Genomic DNA, 26,925 nt, shown 5'->3' on the forward strand with positions numbered 1-26,925 from the left:
TCATTTATCTGAGTGTTTTAGGTTTTTACTTTGAAGTGGAAAAAAGTCCTGAATGAGAACGGGATCCCGTTTAGGGTGATCTAGATAAAATAAAATAAAACCCCGATTCGACTATTAGTCGACTAAAGGGAAAATCTGACAAATCAGATTCGACTATGAAAATTCTTAGTTGAATACACCTATAGTTAAAACAAACACTGCAACCCTACTCGTTGGCGATTTAAAATTGACATGTGACACGTTGGCCCCGCCTCTTGTGCTGTGGCGTCAACGCGTTTTCTCGTCCGCCAATGAGCGACCGAGTTTCTTCCATGTGTGTATTGTTTAAACTGCCCAAAGCAAACGGGGAAGCGAGTGAGGAAACTTCCACACGACGCTATGGCGGCAGCGGTTTCGGTTAGCAGAGCTGCCAGAGACGAGGAGGAGAGCTGGGTTACAGAAGGACGCAAAGATGCCGAGGTAGAGCACCACGACGAGGAGCCGTCCCCGGGGAACGATGGAGCCCGACGGACTGATGATGAACTCACGCCCCTCAGTCCCGGAGAAATTGCCAGTCGTTTGGACCGAACTCGACGAGAATTTTACAACCGCCGCAAAATCATTATTAAGAACCTTCCAGTCGATGTTACTAATCAGGCACGTACCCAGGAATTAAATACGTTAATATCTTTTCATAAATGTGTGTAGATTGCAAGATAACTGGTTGAAGCTGGTGAACTTTAGGGGCAAGTTGGCGTGATTGAGTGGGAGAAGGTGCTGGAATAAAGTTGGGTTAGGGTTAGTTAGGTATGTTAGCCAGCTGTGTAGTCGCATTCACTATTAACTTTGCTTCCCTGGGTTGGTTAGGGTTAGTTAGGTTGGTTAGTTAGTAGGTTAGGGTTAGTTATGAGGGCCAGCTGAGTTACCTGACAGTGTAGGCGCATTCACTATTAACTTCGCTTCCATAGGTTGGCTAAGATTAAGAATGTATTTGTTGAAGACAAATCTTTCATTTATAACAAATATAACTTAAGTTGCCTAGCTAGGAACTAGCTAGCACTAAATCCAAAAACTCGCCCGTTTGGACGGTCGCGTGAAGTGGCGTTTACATTATCGGCTAACTAGCTACTGCCTCTCGTGCTGATTAGGACGGACAGCTTGAATGTCGAGTCACTTTGTCACTCACGGATTGAACAAAGTCATTCATAAGCTAATTTCAGCGTGTGTGGCATTTCAACACCAACTAAAAAACACCAACTATTAAGCGAACTGCGAACGTCGTTGCAGGTGAAAGTTGAGCGGTTAGCGCTCACTTTAACGGCCTCAGCTGCCGTGCGCGTGGTGTGCGCTACGGTCATTCTGCCGTGCGCGTGGTGTGCGCATGTCTGTTCTTCTCTCGGGGTTAAGGGTCCTGCCGCCTCACTGTGCGATGGGGACCAGTCTGAGTTTTAAACTTGTTGCCTGCTGACCTGTGGGGTTTTTTGAAGTTCTCTCCTCTTGACCACACTAACCACGATAGCTCAAACAGATTCTAACATTGTGTACAACCGTTGGGAAATGTGTTACACATGGTGTCAGAATTATGGTGTCAGTCATTATATTATCATTATTGCTTATTCAAACCAGCGATTACTTTTTTATTCCAGGAGTCCTGATTCATGAACCGTACCCGTGGTGGTCTAAGGCGGTTTTGGTAGTTTGAGACTGCGAAATTGTGTTGAATTGCGGGCAGGAAGCTTTTAGTCTGGAATTTATCCTCCCAACAAATTTTACAAGTCATTTTATGCCTCCATAATGTTACCAGTGTGTGGCAACATGCTATTAAAACACGAGTTGGCTTGCTTGCTTTTACAGTCCGCAGCACTTTCATGCTGTGCAAGTCTTCGTTTGCATACCTCTTTAGTGTACCACCATTATAGGGGAAAGAAAAGCTTTTGTCATTGTACTTCATGGCTTTTTGGAGTCGAACATTGTCCAATTTTCTTTTGCACTAATTTCTGTCTCTCTAGGAAGTGCATGAGTTGTTGAGCAGTTATGATCTGAAGTACTGCTTTGTTGACAAATACAAAGGAACAGGTATGTCTCTCTCTCTCTCTCTCTCTCTCTCTCTCTCTCTCTCTCTCTCTCTCTCTCTCTCTCTCTCTCTCTCTCTCTCTCTCTCTCTCTCTCTCTCTCTCTCTCTCTCTCTCTCTCTCTCTCCTAACCATTCCCCGTGGGATGGATTTGCAAAAGCATCCCTATATTTAGTATCATATTGTCATTCATTCATTCATGGTGCACATTTAAATAAAAGCACACTCCGGTTCATTGTATGATTAGAATAAATGCTGCTCTATTCTGAGATTATAGAATATTCTTGAAATTATTTGAAGTTTTGTCAGCTTTTTGCTTGGAGACTCCGTGCACATGTGTACATGGACGGGGTCGCGGGCCCTTGTGCTGGGGCCTCGTGAGCAGCCCATACCCCAGGCTCCAATGACAGCTACTGCTTCATGTGCCGTTGGGATTCAGATTTTTACGTCGGGACTGCTGTGCTTCTGTACACTGAGCCGTTAAGAGTTATTATTGGATTGCATGAATAGGTTCATATACCTTTTTAAAGGCGTCCAGGAACACAGTTGTGCCTGTCAGTTCTGTTCCACTCCATTCACCCATGGTCAGGTGCCTGTTGGACCACTGTTGACTCATATGATGGCCATCAGGTCATTCTCCACCGACATTACTGACTGAGCTTTTGCTGGACATTTCTACATTCAGCATTGCCTCTGGCAGCTTGGGTGTTATCTGCCATCCCATAATAATCATACATCAGCTGTCCTCTGGTAACTGACCATTGATGATTGCAGAGACAAAATGGTAATGAAAGTGATTCAAAACTAATCACATTCTGTCACTACTAATAAGACATTTGCTCTTGAACTGGATAGCCAGACACTCTTGGTATTCAGTCAGAGTTGGGGAAAGCTTTAGTGTGTGTGTGTGTGTGTGTGTGTGTGTGTAGCCTTCGTCACACTGCTGAACGGCGACCAGGCCCAGCGGGTCATCAGCGAGTTCCACGGTCATGTCCTGCGAGGCCGTGAGCTCTTCGTACAGCTGCAGCCGACGGACGCGCTGCTGTGTGTGGCCAACCTGCCGGCCGCCTTCACGCAGCAGCAGTTCGAGGAGCTGGTGCGGCCCTTCGGGAACCTGGAGCGCTGCTTCCTGGTCCACAGCGCCGCCACCGGCCACTCCAAGGGCTACGGCTTCGTGGAGTTCATGAAGAAGGACTCTGCGGCGCGCGCCAAGTCGGAGCTGCTGGGCAAGCGTCTGGGCTCCCGCACGCTGTACGTTCACTGGACGGAGGTGGGCTCGCTCACCTTCCCCATGCTGCATGCCTGCTGTCTCTGCGTGGACCGTCTCCCAGCGGCCCTGCTTCACGCCCAGGACCTGCTGCACGTCCTGCCCAACACCCCCGCCCCCGTCTTCTGTCAGGTGGGACCCCCATCACGCTCGTCGCAAGCTCCGTGGCCCCTGGTGCTTGACCTTGGTCAGGCCCGATAACTGACCTTGTGGAGCAGGACCCACCAGTGTGTTCTGGGTCATGCGTGTGTTTCAGCTCTGTGTTTGGTTTAACTTCAAAGTACGAATCAAAATTCTAGCAGTAGGGTCCTATAGCAACAGCGTTGAATAGCCAATCGTAATGGTGCAAATTAATACTCCTGAGTGACAGGTGCACTTTGATAACTTCATGTTTATTCATGTGGGTGCAGTGACTATCGGTACCTTGTGTGCCTCTAAAGGAATTGACCCACAGTCGGAGGCATTTATTTGTAGTGGTTCTGTACGGGAGGTTCTGTCAGGGTTTCAGCCCACAGCTTGCTGCTTGCCAAGCGGCTGACTGGGAACTGAACCTGGGCTCAGCGGTGTGGCGTCCAGTCAGAGCGGCCGTGACCCTGTGGTTCGGTGTTTAGAATGCAAGCCGCGCTTTTCTACCTGTCCCTATTTTTCTGCTTGTTTTTCTCTCACCGAGTTGACGCGCCACCATTTTGTTTCCAACGCTTATCTGTAAGTTGTAAATGAGTTGCCCCGAGCGACTGGCTCCATGACCTCTTGACCCTGTAGTCCACCCTTTTATGTTTGGGTACCCACCTTTGCCCTGCTTTCACTCAGGCTGTCCTGAGTTTCTATAGCAGTGAGCATTGATTGTTTCTATGGCGATGACCACCTGACCGGTCCAGGTGCTGCCGGCAATCCTGTGGGTGTTTCTGGTGCGTGAGGTTGCCGCCCCCGTCTCCGGGCCGACCAGCACGTGGGCGGTGCCTGCAGTGTGATGCTGAGTCAGGCCTCTTCCCGTGTGTGTGGGGAGCTGATCGGGACGCTTTTGTCTGGACTCTGGCACACTCTGGTTCCCACTGTCCCACTTTAAGTGTTTTGTGTTGGCCTGTTCCAGAGGGAAAGGCCCAACCATCTGTAAAAAGGTCAAATACTGATTGTGATGCTTTAGTGACTGTGATGACTTTAGATTGTTTGGAATTTTCCCCTGTGGAGCAGCTGGGCACCAGTGACGTGTCGACACCCTTCCGGCCGCTTAATTGCAATACGGTCGTGTCCATGACTGGTTGGTTGGTAGAGGAGAGATTTGAATGTGGTTTGGCTGCTGTGAATCAGAGTTTGTAATTAAAGGGTAACTGCATTAAAATTCATTTCCTAATTTTCTAGATTAAAGTCTTGACCTCAAAGCGTTTTCAGTGGAGAGCCATCATTACCCGTCCAGTGCAGCCGTGCCGGCGGCCGTCCCTCCGCGGCCTGATGTGAACCAACGTCTCCTGCTGATTGGACTAATTGGCCTTTGACTCATCCCTTTATTGCGCTTCACTGATCACTCGAACTCATTTGGTTTTGAAGTGTTTATCAGAAAGGCGCACGTGTCCAGCCTGTCCCCGTACGCACATCCGCTCGGGGATGGTACTGGACGGCTGCCTTCACACCGTGCTGCTGCTCCCTCTCCAGGAGGGGGCGCTCACTTCACCTGGGCCGACTAGTGTGCCTGACTTGGTGTGTGTGTGTGACATGTTCTAACCGTGTTGCCTTCGTGCACGTGTTCTCCAGCTTGCTCAGGGACAAGACAGCAGCTTTCGGCGTTTCGCCGTGCTGGAGTACAGCACCCCAGAGATGGCCGAGGAGGTGCAGCGGCTGGCCGACGGGAAGCTCGTGGGCGACGCCCACATTCGGGTGTCGTTCTGCGCCCCGGGCCCGCCGGGCAGGAGCATGCTGGCAGCTCTCATCGCAGCCCAGACGATGGTACTGACCGACCGGCCTGCCAGACTCTACAGAGCATGAGCTCTTACATAGTCAATGGGACTATAGCCTTTGTGCTTCTTGATATTCTCTCTCTCTCTCAGGTTTTGAACAGGGGAAAGGGTCTTCTTCCTGAGCCTAGTGCCCTGCAGATCCTGTCTGGCCTGAGTAACCCTGCCACTCTGAAGATGTTGTTGGCGTCGCTCAACCATGGACACAAACAAGGTAGCCCCTCCCACCCACGATGGCCCCTCCCATGCATGTAGGGCTCAGTGAAACATGCCATTCTGACCCAGAGGACCGGTGTTTGTGTGCAGGTTTGCTGGGAGCGGCCCCGGCGATGCCTCTGCTGGCTAATCCCGCCCCTCTCCGCAGCTCTGGTTCAACTGCTGCTTCAGAACCAAGTCCAGCAGGTACTTGCAGACCCCGCCCACTTCCCATAGCCCGCCCCTCTTATCTGTCCCGCACCTGCAGTCCTCTCCTGTCCCCTGCTTCGGTGAACTTTGACATATCTTCTCTCCACCCCTGACTCTGCTTCTCCCGTCCTAGCACGTTCTTTTGGGAAGTCCTCTCCTCTGGGCACAGGTTCTGCGTGGTAGACACGGCTGTCTGCTGCCTTGTGTGAGTGGCACTTGTGTGTGAGGGTGCGGTGTGCCATGCTGTGTTGAAGTGTCGGAGTGGGCTTGGCTCCTGTCGGGGAGACGTTGCCAAGGAACGCTCTCGTACAGAATGTCCCTCTGATGGCTGCTGGATGGAAAATAGGATGTTGTTGTCTCCTTTGAAGATTGACGTGAACGAAATATTATTAGCATGGCTGCCTTGAGCTCTTGTCACTTATCCTTGGTGAAGAATCTGCCAAGTCCAAGCTCTGTCTCCAGCTTTGTGTGTGCGTGTGTGGCTAAGCAGTCTCCAGCACCAACCGTTCCATCATTTTGAATACTCTGAAAAGGTTTTAATTAAAGCGGCCATTGTAGAGCACTTGGGAAGCTGATTCCACCTGTACACGGTCATCTCTGAATACCCCACCCTGCCCCTCTGGTGCGACGGTTACTCCTCTCCTCTCGTCTCTTCTGTCCGTCCTGCTTTGCTGTGTTGTGGGTTCTGACTGTGTCCTGTGTTTGGCAGGCAGGACTGTTGGGCGAGAAGCCGCTGTCTGCTCTTCCCCTGCAGTCGGGCGTGGGCACGTTGGTGGATCTTCCTCACGCCTCGTCTCACGTGCTGGCACCAGGTACGTGCAGCAGTGTGGGAGTAGCGCTGGGTGATGGAGGAATGCTCTAGTCTCACCTGTTCCTGCTGACGTCTGTGTCCCGTCCAGGTGCCACGGCTCCTTGTCTGGCTCTGTCCTCGGAGCCACTGGGCCCCATGAAGCTGCCCTCTCTGGGCCGCCAGCTCACCAGGGAGCCGCCGTCCCCCGCCACGCCTGTCTGTTTCCCCCCGAACCCCTCCACTGCCCCGCCGGGCCGGGGCTTGGCCCTCCGGGGCGGCGCTCTCGGTGCTGACGGACCCACTCTTCCATTGGTGAGGCCGACACCATCAGCCTTCTGTTATATCTGATTCCATGTTCAGACACAGATTTCTGTACTTCTGATGAAGGGCACTGATCAAAGCAGAAATATGGGAGCTCTGTCTGTTCTGATACTGTACATGAATCAAGTCTCTGTGGCATCACTTCTAATGAGGAGTAAAGTCATTTGGCTCAAACTGCTATCATTTTAAGAAAAGCCGAATCTCCACGCTGTTGAACTGATTTCAAATGGAAGAAGTGCAGACCTGGAAGTGTTTTTATAATTACAGCAGGGAAAAGCTCAGCATTACACTGGTTTAAATTTGTTGCCATTTCAATCCCTGAGTCATACAGTGAAATATTAGTTATGCAATTACAGAACTAGAGAGGGGGGGCGGTTCGTTCAGTTCAGAGCTTCTCTATCAGATATTGATGCTGTTCGGGGTCTCCTTCCTTTATCTGCTGAGAACCTCTAACTTTTATTGTCAGTAATTTGCAGACCATGTAAATTGGGCATATGAATTGCTTTGTGTTGTCCTCTTCCAATGAAGGTGTCCATTCTGGGGGACCCGCCCAATGACATCGGATCATCCCAGAACCCTTTTCTGACAGCGCCCAGTATATTCCCGTCCTCAGGTGGGCTGTGTGTGTGCTCACGTGTGCCGTCACGTGGTGCTCTTGGCGTGTAACCTCACGTGCTCTGTGCTCCCGCAGCCGCCAGCTCCAGGGCCCAGTCGGACCGCAAGAGGCCGAACCGCACCGTGCCGTCCTACATGCGCCACCAGGACTCCTACGAGTTCCCATCGCTGCACCAGGTCAGTGGACACGCATGCTGTTTAAACCCCCCCCCCCCCCCCCCCCCCCCCCCATCAGTATGTGTGCTAGTAAACGTGTACTGATCTGGGACCTGTCTACAGGACCCCTTGTCTCACCTCTATGAGCAGCAGGACTCTCTGGAAGGGGCGGGACTTCCAGGCTACGGGATGCAGGTACGGTGCACCAAAACAATGAGCCCTACCTCTTTAAAGAATGGGTGTTAGAGCTTTTACCATCCAATATAATCAACTTGACTTAATAATTTTTCAGCTAAAGTTCATTGCCTCTTTGGAAATTTGACACGGCATTAGTGAAGATTTGTGTGGACAATTCACAGTGATAATGGCTGCAAATTATGATTAACAGGGGCATCTTGATAAACCACGGCTTCTCTAGCCCCTCCCCCACACTGCTTCTCTAGCACCTCCCCCACTTGCAGCTGATTGGTCATCCTGACACTTTCTGTTGTGCTCCAGAGAATCTAGAGAGAATCCAGAGTGGCTGGACACAGCACTCTTAGATTTGACAGTTTAATGTTGAGGTATTTGGTACACGGGCTGCTTGTTGGTATGTACATATTGACATACATGCTCCGCCTCCTGTGAACATGCTGAGACTAGCAGAGTGTCAGTGGTGTGTATGGGCTGCACTCTGAGCTCTGTATAAAGTGACTGCGGACTGATGGTTATGTGGTCTACAGTGATGTTGCAGTCCAGAGACCATTTGCCCTTCAGGGGGTTTCGTGCATTTGGAAAGTAATATTTTACAATTCATGAGCATTATTAAATGCATCAATTTATCAGAAGATGAGTTAACACTTTTAAATTGGCTGTTTCTTATCCTTTAAGAAATACTTTAGCCATTATTGCTAATGGGTCGTGTAATGAAAAATGCTAATTATGCAAATTAAATCATGCCTAAGTTGTCCCCACTACCCTCTTATTAATTTTGTTTGTTTTTATCTAACGTGTTGATGTACTACTTTAGCTGTGAGTAACATTTGTGTGTATCTTCAGCACACGGCACCTGTGGGCTTCAGTGACCGAGTCTCGCCCTTCTCCTCCCCCGCCAGTCCTCCTGGCTCCGCCTACTTCCCCTCCCCCGCCAGTCCTCCTGGCTCCGCCTACTTCCCCTCCCCCACCAGTCCTCCCGGCTCCGCCTACTTCAGCTTCCGCTCCCTTGGAAGTGTCCCGCCGACACAGCTGAACAAGGTGGGCCGTCCTCTGGGCAGGGTGGGCCGTCCTCTGGGCCATCCCTGCGGTCCCTATGCCTGCATTACGTCATGCCATTTCAGCAGCTGCAGTGTCTTCCAGAGAGCAGTTCTGGGTGAAATGTGATGCTGTCTATTGATTTACCTTGAGGGAGCAGCAGGGCTTTTAATAATCCTCATATTCCTCTTTTCTCCTTACAAGAAGGTTGTTGTGTGAAGAATGGAGTATGAGAATCATTAAATTACCTTTTAGCCCAAGGGTATAACTGGGCTTTTGCTATTTATAGTAGGTTGGCTCGGTGTGCCATACGTAAGCTCATCTGTGTGTTTTCACACACGTGGCAGAGTTGAGCGAGTTGATTTGGTGTTGAATGGTTGTTTCTGCTTGTCTAGGCTGTGGGGATGCCCCCCATCACCCCCTCCAGTCTGCTGTCTGCTGCACCTGGAACGGGGATTAAGGTGCGTATAACACCCCCCCCCATTAATGCCAGCGACAGTAAAGCCCTCTGTTTGCGCTCACACTCCACTGCTGTGGTTTGCTCCAGACGCCGGTCGGTGGGCAGAAACGTCTCTTCTCTCGCCTGATCCCGAGTCCGGAGCCCAGCCCGGAGGGCGGCTATGTGGGGCAGCATTCCCAGGGCCTGGGGGGCCACTACGCCGACTCCTACTTGAAACGCAAGCGCATATTTTAACCACCACCTGGTGGCGCTCTTTGAGGAAGAGACCAGGCCTCGGCCACAGTACTGTGCTGCCATGGCAGAGCGCCCAGACCCTGCAGCCCAGCCCGACACAACACGGCCCGTGGAAGTGTTTGTGCATGCAGTTTGTTTATATGTAAATTTCTTTTTTTCCCCACTTTTTAATTTAACTTTCTTTTTAATTTGTATTTTACTTATTTTTAGTTTTTCCTCTTTGCCCTTTGTTTACTGGAAATGCTCAGACAGCAGGTACCTCACAAGGGGAAGGAAACGCACACACAAACACCTCGTGATCTTTTTTGTTTTATGGATTTTTTTTTTTTTCTTTCCTCATCCTCCTGCTGAAATGTTTATTTTTTTGTATATAGTTGCTATAGAGCGCTAGTTATGTAGCTCAGGTGCTCCGGTCCAGCCTCAGCCTGTATGGGAGCTCTGGGTCTGCTGTGGTTTCTGGACGTCTGTGTCCACTGCTGTAATGGAGCTGCGTCCCTAATGGCTCCGCCCTCCTGGCATGAGCGGCTCCGCTCTGCTCCGTGTTTGGGTGTGGTGATCCGCCCCGGTCCTCTCCATCCAACCTCTCCACCCTCCTGTCACAAGGCCTGCTTTCCTGCACCGAATGTTGTGTGCTTCACTCGGAGGGCGTGGTCCGCACCTCCGTCACCTCCGTCACCCTGTGAGGTCTGTTCCCTCTAGTTCCGCGTGGCCCCTCCCCCGCTACCTCCCGCCCCGTTTACCTCTGGTTCCGTCTGCAGCTTTGCTGTTGCAAAGTGATTTTAGGTGTCGTTTGGGTGGAGATACTCAGGACGCTACAGCCAGGCTTGGTGAGCCCATAGTCTTGTTCCTAGCACAATCCACCCCACCCTTATTGCCCCCACCCTTATTGCCCCAACCTAAATCTACACTTGGTGCCATACTCCTTCAAACCAGCAGAGGGCAACGGGAGGACCGTGCACATTCTTGCTTGGCTGCTGTTTTCTTCACAACAAACATTTGACGCTCCTGGTTGGACCTACGCCCAAACACGCTTCATCATTCTAACTTTTATTATTACAGTGACTAGAACGGTCACCGTGACTACTCCTTCGCCATCCGTCTCCTGCGGGGGCCGAGCTGTTGCTGACTGGTGTATGGTTGGCGTACGAGTACTGGATCCGCGTGACTTCATTAATCTGGTTGACATTTTGATTGTGCTGACAACTCTGGCTTGTGCCACGGCTCACGTTGGACGCTACAGTTTTTCTTGTGCCATATTTTTGGAAGTGTTTAATTGTCCCTGCCGAGTGTGAGCCTGAACTATTTAACATCCATTGAGTTGCTGTGTACATATTTAAGCTTGATTGATTTATTACTTTAGAGTCGTGATCTTGTTTCTTTTCCTCCTAGTCTGTAGTGTGTGTGTGTGTGTGTGTGTGTGTGTGTGTGTGTGGTGTGGGGGGTTTGGGAGGGAGAGAGTATGCAGTGTAGTGTCAGTCTCGTATCAAATGTGTTCACCCTAGTGTGGAGTGAGGAGTGCTGCCGTGTACGGGGGCTTCTGAAGACCTCCACCACCTCCTCAACCCCCTCCGTTGGTGGAACGGTTGCTCCACATGTTCTCCAATTGTACAGATGTGCTGCATTTCTGTGACCTGTTAGCAAGTAAAAATTATTTAAGTTCACCCAAATCTCCTTGTGTGGTGTTTTCTGTCTGGCATTGTTCATTTACTGGTTTGAAACCTGTGGTTCAGTGTCTGCCGTGTTCATGAAGGTTTGGAGTCGCCATTCCTCAGGTTCATACTGCTGGATATGTTTAATGTCTTTATGCCTGCTTCATCTCATGGTGTGTGTAGCTTGGAACCGAGGCTGATTTAGTTAACATGCATGTTCATGGTCCTTGTTAAAAGTTCTGTTCTCGTAAATCTCTTCTGAAACTCTATGCAAATGTCACTGCCTCTTCAGTACAGACTGCACACACTCATTCAGCTGCATTAATAGAAGCTATACAAGTGTCTTCATGCATTAATGAAATCAATTTCACAACCCTGTTCCATATTAGCAAACGCATCCCCCTTTGTCAGTGCCCTGACCCATCGGGGACAACAGTCACGATGGGACATGAACACGAGGCTCTTTGAGCGGTTCGTTTGGGCCCAATGCAGCTCTCTCTGGAAGGAAACCAAGTTCACCATGGCACACCTGACCTGTCAATGCCCAAGGCTGAGATTTCCACAGTTATTCTTGGGGAATAAACTACGATACCCACTGTGATATCGGACCTGCTTAGAAGGGGAGAGTAAAGGTTCATCAAGGGATGCTGCGGAGACCATGTGACCTTCCTGAAGCTGTGGGCCATGGCTAGGACGGAGGGGAGGCTGTTGACTTCATCATTTTGAAACCAGAAAAGGGCACAGTCAGCCCTGTCTGAGCTGAGCTCCCATTGGTTCAGCCCTCAGCAGATGTGGGTGGGGCTGGTGGAGGCGTGTCTGAAGAAGCGCTGGATGAGCTGTGTGAAGCATGCCGTTGGCAACGACTGCGTGCGAGTTTTAACGAAACTACTCCGTCTCCCTCTCCATTAGCACAATGGGCCGGGCTGATTGGTTAAGCAGTGCCAGGCGAGGTTTGGATGTAGTCCTAGTGGAGATTCATATGAGAAGTCTGAAAGCACAAAATGCTGTTTGTACCGTTTTTTTTTTTTTTTCTTTTTAATGCACCCGATAGCCTTCCCTGCTGACTTCTCACACAAGCAGGGGAGTGAGAGCCCTGTATTAGTGTGTTTTTAATAGGCTCAGAAAAATGAGAATGAGCGTCTACTTTTCTGCAGACTGGCAACAGAGACGCTTAAGGGGGTGGGGGGTGTGTCTCCGAGATGCTTGTCCCCACACAGCCTGTCCCTGTTCTGCTTTTCACCATGGCTTTCATCACTGCTGCTATAAATGTCTGTTTGTTCTTGGACCTGGGAGCACTGAAGCCTGCATCCCCTGGGCCCTGATGGGGGGGGGGGGGGGGGGGCAGCTCTACGGACGCTGCATCACATTAAATGTGTTTAGATATTTTTAGATATTTGCCTTTATTTTTGCTTTGCTTTACCACCGCGCCCACACCCACCCCCCCAAACTACCCCCCAACCCACCACCCCCCTGCCACTATGCCTTGCGAACAGGTGCTGGTGACGACAATTACACTCATCACTATTGTCAGGCCTCCCAAATGCACCATTATTATCGTGGAAAACGGTGTCGTCTGAATAATCCAGAATTCTTCTGCCTCCGGTGTTTTGCTGCTGGTGCTGCGCGTGAACGCTGGCCAGGGTCGGGGCGTCCTCGCCGCCGGTGCTGTGATGATGATGGGGGGGGGGGTCAGGGGTGAGGACAGGCGTCAGGGCGGTGGTGAGAGCCCAGGCCTGTGGTCACACTCACACTCCATCCTGACTGCAGTTCCATCAAGCCAAACCTCCTGCATCTGAAACCCAGGCTTTCGTGAGTTCTCCAATCCAATTACAGGGTAATTAGCGAGTGCCGGTCAGGCCCCTCCCCTCTCCTGCTGGAAACCGCCCTTCACGCACAGGAAGTGGAGGGTTCGCTGGGGAGAGAGGAACGAAACATTAACGCAGTCCACACGCAAACAGGGCCAGGCTGGGCCTAGTGCCCCCGCCCCTCCCCCCATACACACACTCTTCCTCCCTGTTAGAGCAATAAGGATTCATGTTTCATTTCTCCGACCTGCTGCAGGGAAGGAGGGAGGCTCAGTTTCCCAGTATTCCCTGAGGCTGTAACCACAGCTTTGGAAACAGAACCTCAGCCCCTCACAGTCTTCTGTGTCACGGGCCCAATGGACCTTTGGGCTGTGTGGCTACAGCAACGCGTGGACCGTGGAGTGAGCTCAGGAACGGAGTGCAGCAATGAGAGAGTGACCAAAAACACTCCTTGGACCACACAAGCAAACTTATCCATTGGTGTAAATATTTTCTTAGACCATTTTACTGAAGTTCATAGAGACATTTTGATTGTGTAAGAGAAATTTGATTGAAAAGGTCACCACATGTCTTGGAGACGTCTGCTGTGGAGCCACATAGCTCACTAAATGTACAGAGCTATTGGTTTGTCCTGAGTCATGTACTCGTCACGTGAGCATGCAGGTTCAGTAGAACACATCTCACCAGCATACCAGTGAGCTGAAGACTAGTGTCTTATATCTCTGGCAAACTCCTTTATCAGCCCCAGTGAGCGGGGCAGGTGGATTAGATTGCCATTCCTGCCTTACCATTGGGTGAAGTGTCTGGTTTTTGCCCCCAAGGCCACAGGAAGTGTTAAGAAAGTGAAGCGTTCTGATGCCAAACGTCCCTCCGTCGTCTCTCTGAGCTTTCCTGAGCAGCCTGAGTCATGGCATACTTGAGTCAAACAACTCTACTTAGAGGGTTTCACATGGAGAATATTGGCCTATTTGGTAACTGGAATCTGGTTAAATCAACTTTTTTTTTAAAGTCGTGTTTTCCTCTCCCTCTACAGTATTTTCTTTGAATAACTATGTATTCCAAGTGGCACTCAGTGCTTAAAGGTGGAGAATGCTAATTGTTGAATAAATTAATGTAAAAAAACAGAATATGTTGTTGGGCTATTATTGAAGTTCACCTTGAAAACGGGAAAGAAGGCGACTAAAGAAATAATAGATTTTACTTTATGAAATGGGGACTGATGTACTGATCGAGGAGCGCGCGCCGGCTTAAGTCGCGCGTGAGCCACAAAAACGTGAACCGCGCTGTTGGGCAGTGACGAGGGTGAATCACGCGTCCTTCACCCAAACTCAACACATAACTGCACAATGTCTATATTTATATGTTTTCATAGTGTGAATTCAGTCGAGAAACACAACTCCATGCGATTTCGTTTTCAGCCCTTGGCGAGATGGTAATTATGATTTATAATAATGAAAGCAGTAAAAAAAGGAAAGTGACAGCACCCAATACTGGGAAATACTGCGACAAACAGCTGCCCGCCAACATAAGCGCGGATCTTATGTAAACAGGCAGTGCTGATACAGTGCCATTTACTTTTGACCATGTTGATCATGTTCTCTCTTAACTCTATTGCATGGTAGTAACATGTAAACAATATGTGGCAGTGCTGCAAAAGATTGGTTATTTTTAATAAAATAGTCACCGTTGTATTCGCACGACTGTGCCGTGGCGGGGAGACTTGAGACGATGAACAATCAAATGGACGAACACAACAGGGGAAAAGTGATAAATCCGAGAATGTTCTCATCGAGAAAACCGAGCAGCGTCGAGGGTAGGAGTACCTGCTTACTTTAAACAGACATGAAAAGGGAGAGAGAGAGAGAGAGAGAGAGAGAGAGAGAGGGAGAGAAAGAGAAAGGGAGGGAGAGAGAGAGATGGAGAGAGAGGGAGAGAGAGAGAGAGAGAGAGAAAGGGAGGGAGAGAGAGAAAGGGAGGGAGAGAAAGAGGGAGAGAGAGAGAGGGAGAGAGAGAGAGAGAGAAAGGGAGGGAGAGAGAAAGGGAGGGAGAGAGAGAGAGAGGGAGCGAGCGACAGTGAGAGTGAGTGTGTGTGCCGGAGATGTTGAGAGAGAAGCGTAACTGTATCTCAAATGCCATAATTTAACATCTGTGGATAAACTGAAGGATGTTAGCCAGAAGAGACGGATAAGAAAACTGCTCCTAACAACTGCGTGGAGCACGACGAGCCCCGGTTAGTTGGCGGGAGGAATGATTTCTAGCTCCGAATCAAGAAACCAAGGAACGACACGAAACATCGTCCATGGGTTTCGGGAACATCCCACGCACGACGCTCTCTAGTCAAAATTCAGAATTACTCATGATATGAAACTGTTTGCCTGAAGCTTTTAAATGGAGGTGGAAGGTGAATCTGTGGACTGCGAGCACGAGTTTTAGTGGTTTTAGTTGCAGATGTACCGTTTGCATCACACCCGGAGACTTTGCGTGTCTCCTGTCGGAACCGGAGTGATTTGGAGCGAGCTGTGACACACATGTGCTGTGAGCAGGAGCAATAACACCCAGCACAGCGCGGCCAACGGCGCCAGAGGCCAGGGGCTCTGCAATAAGAGATTGATTAAAAAAAGCAATAAATTGTACTGTAAATAAGTGATTGATTGCGCCATGAGCGACGAGGAGACAAACTTAAGTGGGAAGCGCACCGGCGAGTGTCTGTCATTACCAACGCGGACAGTACGGCGCGCCGTGCGGCTTTAAGTGGATTCAAGCGGAGACATTTTTGATCCACAACTTCTGAATTAATAATAATTGATACAACTGCACAATATGTCAAGAAAAGGGTAACAAACCGCCATGAACTGTTATCCGTACACTGTGATTAATTTTAGAATGATTTGACTATGTTTATGTAACAGCGTCTCGTCTTTTAAAAGCACAGAATATCAACTGCCTTGCACTTGGGTTTGTTGCGTTTCACTGTTGAATATGGAGAACAGCCACTTATGGACAACAGACGCTCCTATTTTTTGATGTGCGAGAATATATAGCCATAAAGCTTTTTCGATTCTTTTTCATATATTTAGATATTTATTTGAATAGATCTTTTAATTTGCACTATGATGGAACCGCCACCTTGCTCGAAAAAGAGCTTGTCTCTTTCGTTACCGGTTCCCCGCGAGGGACAGGCGACCCTTAAACCTCCGCAGCATCTGTGGAGACAACCGCGGACCCCCATCAAAATCAAGCACCGCGGCTACTCGGACACTGACCGGCATCACCACCGACAGATCGAGCGCTCCAATGCGATGGACACGAGTGACCGGCCGGGGCTTAAGAAGTCCCGCATGTCCTGGCCCTCGTCCTTCCACGGAACAACTAGTACATCCATAGGAAACTGTGCAGGAAATAAACGGTAAGAATAGACAATGCCAATCTGAGCAATTTAAGCGTTATGCCGAAGGATGAAAGTCTTCAAGCCGCTTTATTTAAATCGGGGGTTAATGTCAAGAGTTTTGCTTTGGGAGGCGCGATGCGTGGGCTCGCGATGATGCGTTATGCGTAACGGTCCGTAATTTTTCCAGAGAACCGTAACATGGTCGAAACATGATCTACTAAACTTACCCAAACCTGGCACGATGCATTCACCTGATCATGGCATATGTGCTTTTGAACTGATTTAGATAAGGCAGAAACTAAGAAAATACAGTGGTATCAAAGGTCTATCTGATTTCTCCATGCGCAAACACGAGATAACTTTTATGACCTGCAGTTGTGAATGAACACCATGTTCACCGTGTCACTGACAGAGAGGGAGATTTCAGGAGCCACTGAATGAGCTGGAGAGGAAGACGGGACTGTGGTCACCTGGGCTGAAAGCTGCAGGTTTCAGATCACAGCGTGTGTGTTTTGGGTCAAGGCGTAGTGTGTGCCCACCAACACACACACACACACACACACACACACGCACGCACGCACGCACGCACGCACGCACGCACACACACACACACACACACCCACACACACAGAGACACCTGTTCAGTCACTTCAAAAACAATGACATGTCCAACATTAAATCCACTCTTTTACAAATTTGTCCTGTAAGTAGTTACAGTTTTGTTCCAGTTAAATTACACATGGCGTTTTTTTTAAAGCTACATTTAGGCAATATGTAGGGGTTCCTGTTGATTGGTTGAGTCTGATGGTCTCCCTCCCGGCCTGTGTGAGCAGGTCCTGGAGTTTCTTCTGTGAATCATTAAATGGGGGTCTCAGTTCCACACCCACATGTCACGGCTGCCTCCTCTTCCACGGCGTCTGCACAGGCTGCCACAGACCTGCGTTTGCTGAATGTGTATACACACACTGCTGATTCCCCCCAAGATGAGTGTGACCACTGCTGCCCAGACCACCGTCCTCCAGGCACCACAGCTGGAGATCCACGCATGTGGCCCCGTGGCAGCAGGCCGGTCTGGGGGGGCAGTACAGTTATAAAGCCATGACGTGAGAGCCCGGAGGGGATGGAGGGAAGGGGAGGGAGGGAGAGAGGGAGGGAGAGAGAGAGAGGTAGACAGGGAGGGAGGGAGAGCCTGAGGCCGGGCTCCAAACGGCACGTTCGGCAGGCTGCCGGGAGCAATGCCAGTGCATGCTGGGAGAAGGGTTCCTGACCCGGGACTCCAGACCTCAGGACTCGCTGGGATGAGTGCACCCGTGGTGTCTCAGTCTGACCTGCTGTGGGCGGGAGAACACTGAGAGAGGAGATGGAGAGAGAGAGAGAGAGAGACTGTGTGTGTGTGTGTGAGAGAGAGAGAGAGAGAGAGAGAGAGAGAGAGAGACTGTGTGTGTGTGTGTGTGTGTGTGTGTGAGAGAGAGAGAGAGAGAGAGAGAGAGAGAGAGAGAGACTGTGTGTGTGTGTGTGTGTGTGTGTGTGTGAGAGAGAGAGAGAGAGAGAGAGAGAGAGAGAGAGAGAGAGAGACTGTGTGTGTGTGTGTGTGTGTGTGTGAGAGAGAGAGAGAGAGAGAGAGAGAAAGACACCACAAGAAGCAGAATGTTATGTCAGAGGCTTCCCATTACTGTGTGTGTGGGTGTGTGTGAGATACAGTGCATGGTGTCACTGTATTTTGTCTTTGTATATGCATGTGCTGACTGAGTGTGTGTAAGCTCACATGCTTATTTTCAAAGTGCATTTATCATTACAAGTGTGTGTGTGTATGTATAGAAATGTGATTGTGTGTGTTTGTGTATGAGTGTCTGACTGCATATATGTGCATGAGTATTTTTGTGCATGTAAGTGTGTGGGTGTATAGACCTAGCAGTGTGTGTGAGTGTGTATGTGTGTTTATATAAGTGTGTGGGCGTATAGGTTTATGAGTGAGAGAGTATGTGTGTATATGTGTATGAGAGATAAAGAGAGAGTGTGTGTGTGGTGGGGAATTTAGGTGTATGAATGAGAGTGTGTGTTTAACTGTGTGGGTGTGTAACTGTGTGTGTGTGTGACACAGCACAGGATCTGGAGACTGATGAGTGTAGTCTCTTCTTCAATCATGTCCAGCAAACGGAGGCCGAGGAACATGTATTGTACCTGTGAAGTTTTTATTTTCACTCTCTCCGTTTATTAAGGCGATATCTCCCCTCGCGCTGGCAGCCAAATCACACGCGCTTGAAGCCGTAAGCTCAGGCTGCTGCTGGAGTTGACACAACACAGTTTACAGTCTGCGAAAGCCCAGAGCAACAGAGCCCAGAGCCACGGAGCCCAGAGCCACGGAGCCCAGAGCCACGGAGCCGGGAGTCACGGAGCCACGGAGCATCTGCTCGGAGTCTCCAGGTGCCCTCCGCCTGCCCTCCTCCCACCCTCCGCCCATCCCGCTGTGGGTCACGTCTCCTCCCGCACATCTGCTCAGCCTGATGCTGCCTCTGGGGCTTCCACTCTGGCCACACAGACATCACACAGACACAGACAAGCAGCACAGCCTCCACCTTTTCCAAGAAGATGGAATGAATGTAGAACCTAACAGAGCAGTAACTAACAGAGCAGTACATAACAGAGCAGTACCTAACAGCAGTACCTAACAGAGCAGTACATAACAGAGCAGTACCAAACAGAGCAGTACATAACAGAGCAGTACATAACAGAGCAGTACCAAACAGAGCAGTACCTAACAGAGCAGTACATAACAGAGCAGTCCCAAACAGAGCAGTGAGCTAAGGCGCTTTTCCAATGTAATTATAGGTTTTGCGTTTTTTCAAAAGATTTTTAAGATCAATCTAGACTTGTGTAGAGAAGAAGGTGATGAGTCATCTAGGGAGTAAAGGCTCAGGGGTGTTTCTGGTCATGGTGCAATCAGGAGGACTGATGGGAACGGATCTCCACCAATCACAGAAGCAATCGCCCTGCCGAGGCCTTTGTGGCAGTCTGCTGAGCACATGGTTCTCCCCAGCTGGGTGATGTGCGGGAGGCGGCCGAGATCCTGACAACACTGCCAGATATGTGGGTCTGGCTAGAGCAGCGTGCTGCTGCAGGCAATGTACGGGCACGTTACGCACAAACGATGGTCTCAATTAAACACTGTGGCTCCAAAATATTTGGTAAACAAACTTTTCTCTCTGTTCTTACTGTTTTTGTCAGACATTTTTGTTTCTCAGAGAGCTGTTTCTGGAAATTCCATTTAAGATTCAACTGAAACTAGTGAAAGTCATCGCGGAGTTCATCCCAGTGTTAGGATTATTTTGTTCAAATCCCAGCTGTGCCATGTGGTGCCATATGGTGTCCTGGTGTGCCAAGAATGCAACCAGTTGGGTTTTTATTGAGAGAACTAAGCAACACACACACACACACACACACACACACACACACACACACACACACACACACACACACACACATAGTTGTGTGGTCAATGGTTAGGAGTGATGATGATGATGATGATGATGATGAAGGGAGATAGAATGGTAAGGATGATGGTGATGATGATGAAGGGACATTGGATGGTAAGGAGACCAAAGCCTTATGGTTTGGTGGCTAAAAGGAGACTCGCTATACTGTAAATTTGTCATGACAAATCACAAATGTTGAAAAACAAGGATTTTAAAAGTCTACTCAACAGTCAGTAAATAGTTATTCTTCCTGTTTGTCTCCTGTTGTCTGTGATTACAGTTTTGTCTTATCAACCAGTGACACTGAGTTCAGACTGCCACTGGGTGTATACCATGACTGTGTTCAGACTGCCACTGTGTGTATACCATGACTCTGTTCAGACTGCCACTGTGTGTATGCCATGACTGTGTTCAGACTGCCACTGTGTGTATGCCATGACTGTGTTCAGACTGCCACTGTGTGTATGCCATGACTCTGTTCAGACTGCCACTGGGTGTATACCATGACTGTGTTCAGACTGCCACTGGGTGTATACCATGACTGTGTTCAGACTGCCACTGTGTGTATGCCATGACTGTGTTCAGACTGCCACTGTGTGTATGCCATGACTGTGTTCAGACTGCCACTGGGTGTATACCATGACTGTGTTCAGACTGCCACTGTGTGTATGCCATGACTCTGTTCAGACTGCCACTGGGTGTATACCATGACTGTGTTCAGACTGCCACTGGGTGTATACCATGACTGTGTTCAGACTGCCACTGTGTGTATGCCATGACTGTGTTCAGACTGCCACTGTGTGTATGCCATGACTGTGTTCAGACTGCCACTGTGTGTATGCCATGACTGTGTTCAGACTGCCACTGTGTGTATGCCATGACTCTGTTCAGACTGCCACTGGGTGTATACCATGACTGTGTTCAGACTGCCACTGGGTGTATACCATGACTGTGTTCAGACTGCCACTGGGTGTATACCATGACTGTGTTCAGACTGCCACTGGGTGTATACCATGACTGTGTTCAGACTGCCACTGGGTGTATACCATGACTGTGTTCAGACTGCCACTGTGTGTATGCCATGACTCTGTTCAGACTGCCACTGGGTGTATACCATGACTGTGTTCAGACTGCCACTGGGTGTATACCATGACTGTGTTCAGACTGCCACTGTGTGTATGCCATGACTCTGTTCAGACTGCCACTGGGTGTATACCATGACTGTGTTCAGACTGCCACTGGGTGTATGCCATGACTGTGTTCAGACTGCCACTGGGTGTATACCATGACTGTGTTCAGACTGCCACTGGGTGTATACCATGACTGTGTTCAGACTGCCACTGGGTGTATACCATGACTGTGTTCAGACTGCCACTGGGTGTATACCATGACTGTGTTCAGACTGCCACTGTGTGTATGCCATGACTGTGTTCAGACTGCCACTGGGTGTATACCATGACTGTGTTCAGACTGCCACTGGGTGTATACCATGACTGTGTTCAGACTGCCACTGTGTGTATGCCATGACTCTGTTCAGACTGCCACTGGGTGTATACCATGACTGTGTTCAGACTGCCACTGGGTGTATACCATGACTGTGTTCAGACTGCCACTGTGTGTATGCCATGACTGTGTTCAGACTGCCACTGTGTGTATGCCATGACTGTGTTCAGACTGCCACTGTGTGTATGCCATGACTGTGTTCAGACTGCCACTGTGTGTATGCCATGACTCTGTTCAGACTGCCACTGGGTGTATACCATGACTGTGTTCAGACTGCCACTGGGTGTATACCATGACTGTGTTCAGACTGCCACTGTGTGTATGCCATGACTGTGTTCAGACTGCCACTGTGTGTATACCATGACTGTGTTCAGACTGCCACTGGGTGTATACTATGACTCTGTTCAGACTGCCTGTAATGCCAGATTGTCTGTATGTGCTTTTCACCCAGTAAAACATAACAATGTGCACTTTGAGTTAAATTCCAGGTTTTAAGGTTTGTTTGCCATATATGAGCCACGAGAACTTAAGCACAGTTTGAGCACAATGAGAACTTAAGAGACCGTTCAGCCAGTCAGCTGGCACATCATAAACCACTATCAGCAGAATACAGAGACCATGCAGCCTATTGTAGCCAGACACATTCATTATTAGGGGAGCTAATATCCAGGCAAGATCCCAGCAGTACACATTACAGTGTGTATGACACTTCATGGCCATTTGCAGACAGTGTACAATGTATTAGGCGATACGTGTGGATGACATAAGCAACAGCTGTAGAGAGCAGAACACTGGACAATAAAACATACACAGAGGCAGTTTCAGCGCTGAAAAAGCCATTACACAGTCGTCTCAGTAGCTGTGGGAAGGAGGATGTTAGTAATTATATTATTAATGGCAGCTTGGAAATCAAACGTGTGACAGTTAGAACCTGATACTCCACACAAGATGAGAACTGAAGACGGCTCACGACTTCAGCTGGTTAATAACGTGTGTGGGCAAAGATCTACGCAGTATGTTATAGGGGATTTGTTACATTCTGTGTAGCTGTGGAGAGGCTGGATCACCAGTGTGTGACTGGGTCAGTAGTAACAGAAGGTCTACCCCCTTTTGGGAAGGTTCAAGCTGTTATTTGCTCATGGTTGGCCAACCATTTAAGAACATGGTTGGCCAACCATTTAAGCTTCAGTCTGCCCTACATCATCCTGCACTCCATCACTAACACATCCATGGACACTGGATACAAAACTATTGAGCACCAAGAAAGAGTCTGAATGATGACCTTTTTCATTTCTCGGTTTCTGTTTTATTAGTTGAAAGGAGGTACCAGCCACTGGGTGTTAGTAGACATAGCGGGTATTGTAAGAGAAAGTGTCTGGACAGGATCTAATTCAGGTTATTCAGGTTCTTGGCCAAGCATTGTTGGTTCTGCAGGTGTCCGGAAGACCGAGGTATTTCATATGTGTAAGAGTGTATTTGTACTGTCTATGTGCAGAGGACCAGGACTCACCAGATTATTGTATTTGCAAATCAAGATAAATACATAAGTAAGATGAAATATTAAAGACTGTGACACAATGATAAACATAATGAACCCAGATGACCCAAGTCTTGAGTATACCAAGTATGAGTATGTTAGTGTATGATCATCTTTATGAGTATATGTTAGTATGTGATATTCAAGGAATTCTCTTCAGTAAAATCAGGAGTGTCCTTGGAACACCACACATGTTCATCTGTCAGAGGTCTCCGTTTCCTCTAATGACTGACTTTAATGTGATCTTAGATGATCTTTGTGCTTCTTGGAACACACTCAATAGAGAGGTGGGGCAGTTTATGACGGACCAGTGGGGTTGATTACAGGGCCCACAAGTATCCCCACCCCCTGGCAAGTGCGTTGGAGGTGTGCTGGAAGTGTGATCTGGAAGTGTGATCTGGAAGTTCTCTGGAATGCACTCTGGAAGTTCTGGAAACACTGTTTGGCCCTTTACATTCTTTCACTGAAAGTACATTTGTCAGTCTGTCCACATTATGCAGCTACCTTTACGCATGTGTGTGTGTGTGTGTGTGTGTGTGTGTGTGTGTGTGTGTGTGAGAGAGAGAGAGACAGACAAAGTGTATGTTTGAAAGAGGTAATTATTCACGTCCACTGCTCCTGTGCAATCTGGGAAGTGACCACTGAAGAAAGACCAATGCTGAAAGGAAGAACCGCTCAGCCTGCAGTTCTGTTGCTATGGTTACTTGTTTTGTGGATGTGTAAAATAGATACATTTGCCCAAAAAGGCAAAAGGATGTGTTATACCCTGAAGTGTCGTGTGTTGTCGTGGCATGGTGAAGCAAATGCTTTTTATTTGCTGTTCAGAATGAAGCACATTCACATTCTTGATAAGCCCTGAGCCTCAGAAAACCCAAAGGTGATAACTCACAGATTTTATAGCACTGTTTTTGGCTGGTGTTTTTGGTGCTGTTTGGCTGGTGCTTTAAGTACTGGTGCTGACTTTGCCTGGTGTTTTATGGTCCTGTCTTTGCCTGGTGTTTTATGGTCCTGTCTCTTTTTGGTGTTTTATGGTCCTGTCTTTGCCTGGTGTTTTATGGTCCTGTCTCTTTTTGGTGTTTTATGGTCCTGTTTTTGCCTGGTGTTTTATGGTCCTGTTTTTGCCTGGTGTTTTATGGTCCTGTTTTTGCCTGGTGTTTTATGGTCCTGTCTTTACTTGGCACTCTCCTTCCACTGCCTACTCAAATTCCTTCTTTCTTTCTTGGCTTCTTTATATTATTTCTCTCTCTCTCTCTCTCTCTCTCTCTCTCTCTCTCTCTCTCTCTCTCTCACACACACACACACACACACACACACACACACACACACACACACACACACACACACACACACACTAGTTGTGCTGTCTATAGATAAACTCAGTAGTGCTCTTTTGGTGGTCTATTGGCTGACTGCCAAAGCTTGTTAAGCACTTAATTAGACACACCTGCGATTCATCAGATCACAAGGAGCATTGTGTTATTCACATTTTGTTCAAACTGAAAAAAACAACAACATAGAGTCCACAGACAATAGCCCAACACTCACATACTTGCCGTATTTGCCTTGTTGCCTGTGAAATTCAGTCACCATGCTGTGACCTCAGATGCTCCTTTAGAGCTCTGTTACTGAAGAAGTGTATAGAGCTTTGTCCCTGAGTATTGTAGAACTCTGTTCCTGGAGTCTCTTCCAGAACTCTGTTCCTGAAGACTCTTCCAGAACTCTGTTCCTGGAGTATTTTCTAGAACTGTTCCTGGAGACTCTTCTAGAACTCTGTTCCTGGAGACTCTTCTAGAACTCCGTTCCTGGAGACTCTTCTAGAACTCCGTTCCTGGAGACTCTTCTAGAACTCCGTTCCTGGAGACTCTTCTAGAACTCTGTTCCTGAAGTCTCTTCTAGAACTCTGTTCATGGGTAAGACTCTTCTAGAATGCTGGACTTTGCACTTCTCCAACCTTCTCCCATACACTCTTCCCCTGCATGCTCCCTCAGTCCTCACAAACCAATCTGATGCAAGATACCAGTTCAGGTGCTTTTTCCTGCTTCTTGTCAAGGACACTGCTGTCATGTTCTTCTCATGTTATTGTGCTTGAAGTGAGAATCCTTGCCCACTCGATCACCCACATGTCATTCACCTTATCTGGATCCATGGACGTAATTTGGAGGGGGGACATGTCCCCTGCACTTTTTCAAAAGCCGGTTTTGGTAAACCCCGCGCCCCAGTTCTCAAGCCATTTGTGCCCCCCCACCTATGAAATCAAAATTCTGTCCATGTCTGGATCCCTCCTCACTCGATCACCCACATGTTATTCTCCTTGTCTGGATCCCTCCTCACTCGATCACCCACATGTTATTCTCCTTGTCTGGATCCCTCCTCACTCGATCACCCACATGTTATTCTCCTTGTCTGGATCCCTCCTCATTCGATCACCCACATGTTATTCTCCATGTCTGGATCCCTCCTCACTCGATCACCCACATGTTATTCTCCTTGTCTGGATCCCTCCTCACTCGATCACCCACATGTTATTCTCCTTGTCTGGATCCCTCCTCACTCGATCACCCACATGTTATTCTCCTTGTCTGGATCCCTCCTCACTCGATCACCCACATGTTATTCTCCTTGTCTGGATCCCTCCTCACTCGATCACCCACATGTTATTCTCCTTGTCTGGATCCCACCTCACTCGATCACCCACATGTTATTCTCCTTGTCTGGATCCCTCCTCACTCGATCACCCACATGTTATTCTCCTTGTCTGGATCCCTCCTCACTCGATCACCCACATGTTATTCTCCTTGTCTGGATCCCTCCTCACTCGATCACCCACATGTTATTCTCCTTGTCTGGATCCCTCCTCACTCGATCACCCACATGTTATTCTCCTTGTCTGGATCCCTCCTCACTTGAGTACCCACGTGTCACTCACATGTCGAGATCCGAGGTCGCCTGTTCCTCCGCCGAGTCTCTTTCTGACACTTTTCAGCTCCTTGTTGTCTAATTACAGCCCCTGTGTGATTCTTTGTCCTCGATAATTACCGACTTCAATCTCCACTGTTTTTTTTTCCTTTGGTGCCCTGTTCTCCTTCTTCATGCATGATTTCCCTCTCACTATTTCTCTCTCTGTCTCTCTCCCTGTCTCCCTCTCCCTCTTTCCCTCACACTCCTTTTGTGTCCCTGTCATGTCCTCCTGCTCAGGTCTCCAGTGCCTCTCTGATTCAGACTGATATTAGCGCCAAGTTAATAACGCTGCAGGCATATCTTCAAATCTATGGTATTTTTCTCTTTCTTCCCACTGTCTGGTTGGGGATCTCACCCACTCTCCCACATCTGTTCTGCTTCATTTCCCCAATGGCTAAATGAACTGCCCGCCATTAGACGTCTGCTCATTCCTCCGTGGGTAATGGTACTGCCACGATTCACACTGTCTTCTCTACGCCTGGTCATCCATCAAGCCCCAACAGCACTCGGGCTCCAGCTGAGCAGGCAGCCGGGCCCGCGGGTCTGGACACGGCAGACGTGCCTCCTCAGCACTAGATGGGAAGGATGGGCTTAGTTGGGCTTTGTTTAAGCTTCACAGCTATCTGAAATCTATACATCCATTTACAAGTCAGAGACCTGCAATCAGTGAATCAAGAAATTCTAGACCTCTTTATGAGCAGTTCCTGAACAGTGTGCTGGTGAAAGCATCTGTGGGGTTTTGCCCATATTCCAGCTTTGGTATAAGAGGGCAGGGCTTCCCATTGGGTTGGCCACTAGCTGCACTTGGGCAGGCCCACGGGGGCTGCCACTGGCTGCACTGAGGAAGGGGGAGAAGTTGGGCAATAGTAGTCGCTCGCATTACTGGCAGTCAGATGCCCAAAGAGCAAATATTGCAAGTCCAGATATTAGTAATCTGCTCGCAGTAAACGCTGAGACCCTCCAAAGGGCTGTGTGACTCTAAAAGACCTGAAGCTCACGCACTCTGGAGGAGGCCGAGCAGCGTGTGCTCTTCATCCTTCCTGTTACTGTTCTGCTGGAAGACTTTTCTGAATTACTTTGATCAAAACTGGACGTCGAACAGTCTGTAAGTAATTTGCAAATGTAGAGATTTGT

The 26,925-nt window shown here is 48.9% G+C and overlaps 2 protein-coding genes across 2 annotated transcripts in view; both read left to right on the forward strand.

Annotated features, from left to right (window-relative positions):
- The first annotated feature begins 308 nt into the window (after positions 1-308).
- Positions 309-11,139, forward strand: raver1 (ribonucleoprotein, PTB-binding 1). Its single transcript, XM_076994040.1, is given in 15 exon segments — positions 309-640; positions 1,993-2,055; positions 2,981-3,450; positions 5,068-5,259; positions 5,361-5,481; positions 5,574-5,620; positions 5,622-5,669; positions 6,382-6,484; positions 6,572-6,774; positions 7,312-7,396; positions 7,475-7,575; positions 7,678-7,749; positions 8,593-8,787; positions 9,180-9,245; positions 9,332-11,139. Coding segments are annotated over 15 exon segments (2,175 nt in total). The 5' UTR covers positions 309-378; the 3' UTR covers positions 9,479-11,139.
- Positions 11,140-15,018: 3,879 nt separating this feature from the next.
- Positions 15,019-26,925, forward strand: part of pde4a (phosphodiesterase 4A, cAMP-specific) — a 73,188-nt gene continuing 61,281 nt past the window's right edge. The window contains exon 1 of the mRNA XM_076994038.1: positions 15,019-16,338. Within this exon, the coding sequence (XP_076850153.1) occupies positions 16,043-16,338 (296 nt within the window). The 5' untranslated portion in view covers positions 15,019-16,042. The remainder of the gene's footprint in view (positions 16,339-26,925) is intronic.

This window comes from Brachyhypopomus gauderio, unplaced genomic scaffold (assembly GCF_052324685.1).
Source record: "Brachyhypopomus gauderio isolate BG-103 unplaced genomic scaffold, BGAUD_0.2 sc132, whole genome shotgun sequence".
In the NCBI taxonomy this organism is placed as follows: Eukaryota; Metazoa; Chordata; class Actinopteri; order Gymnotiformes; family Hypopomidae; genus Brachyhypopomus; species Brachyhypopomus gauderio.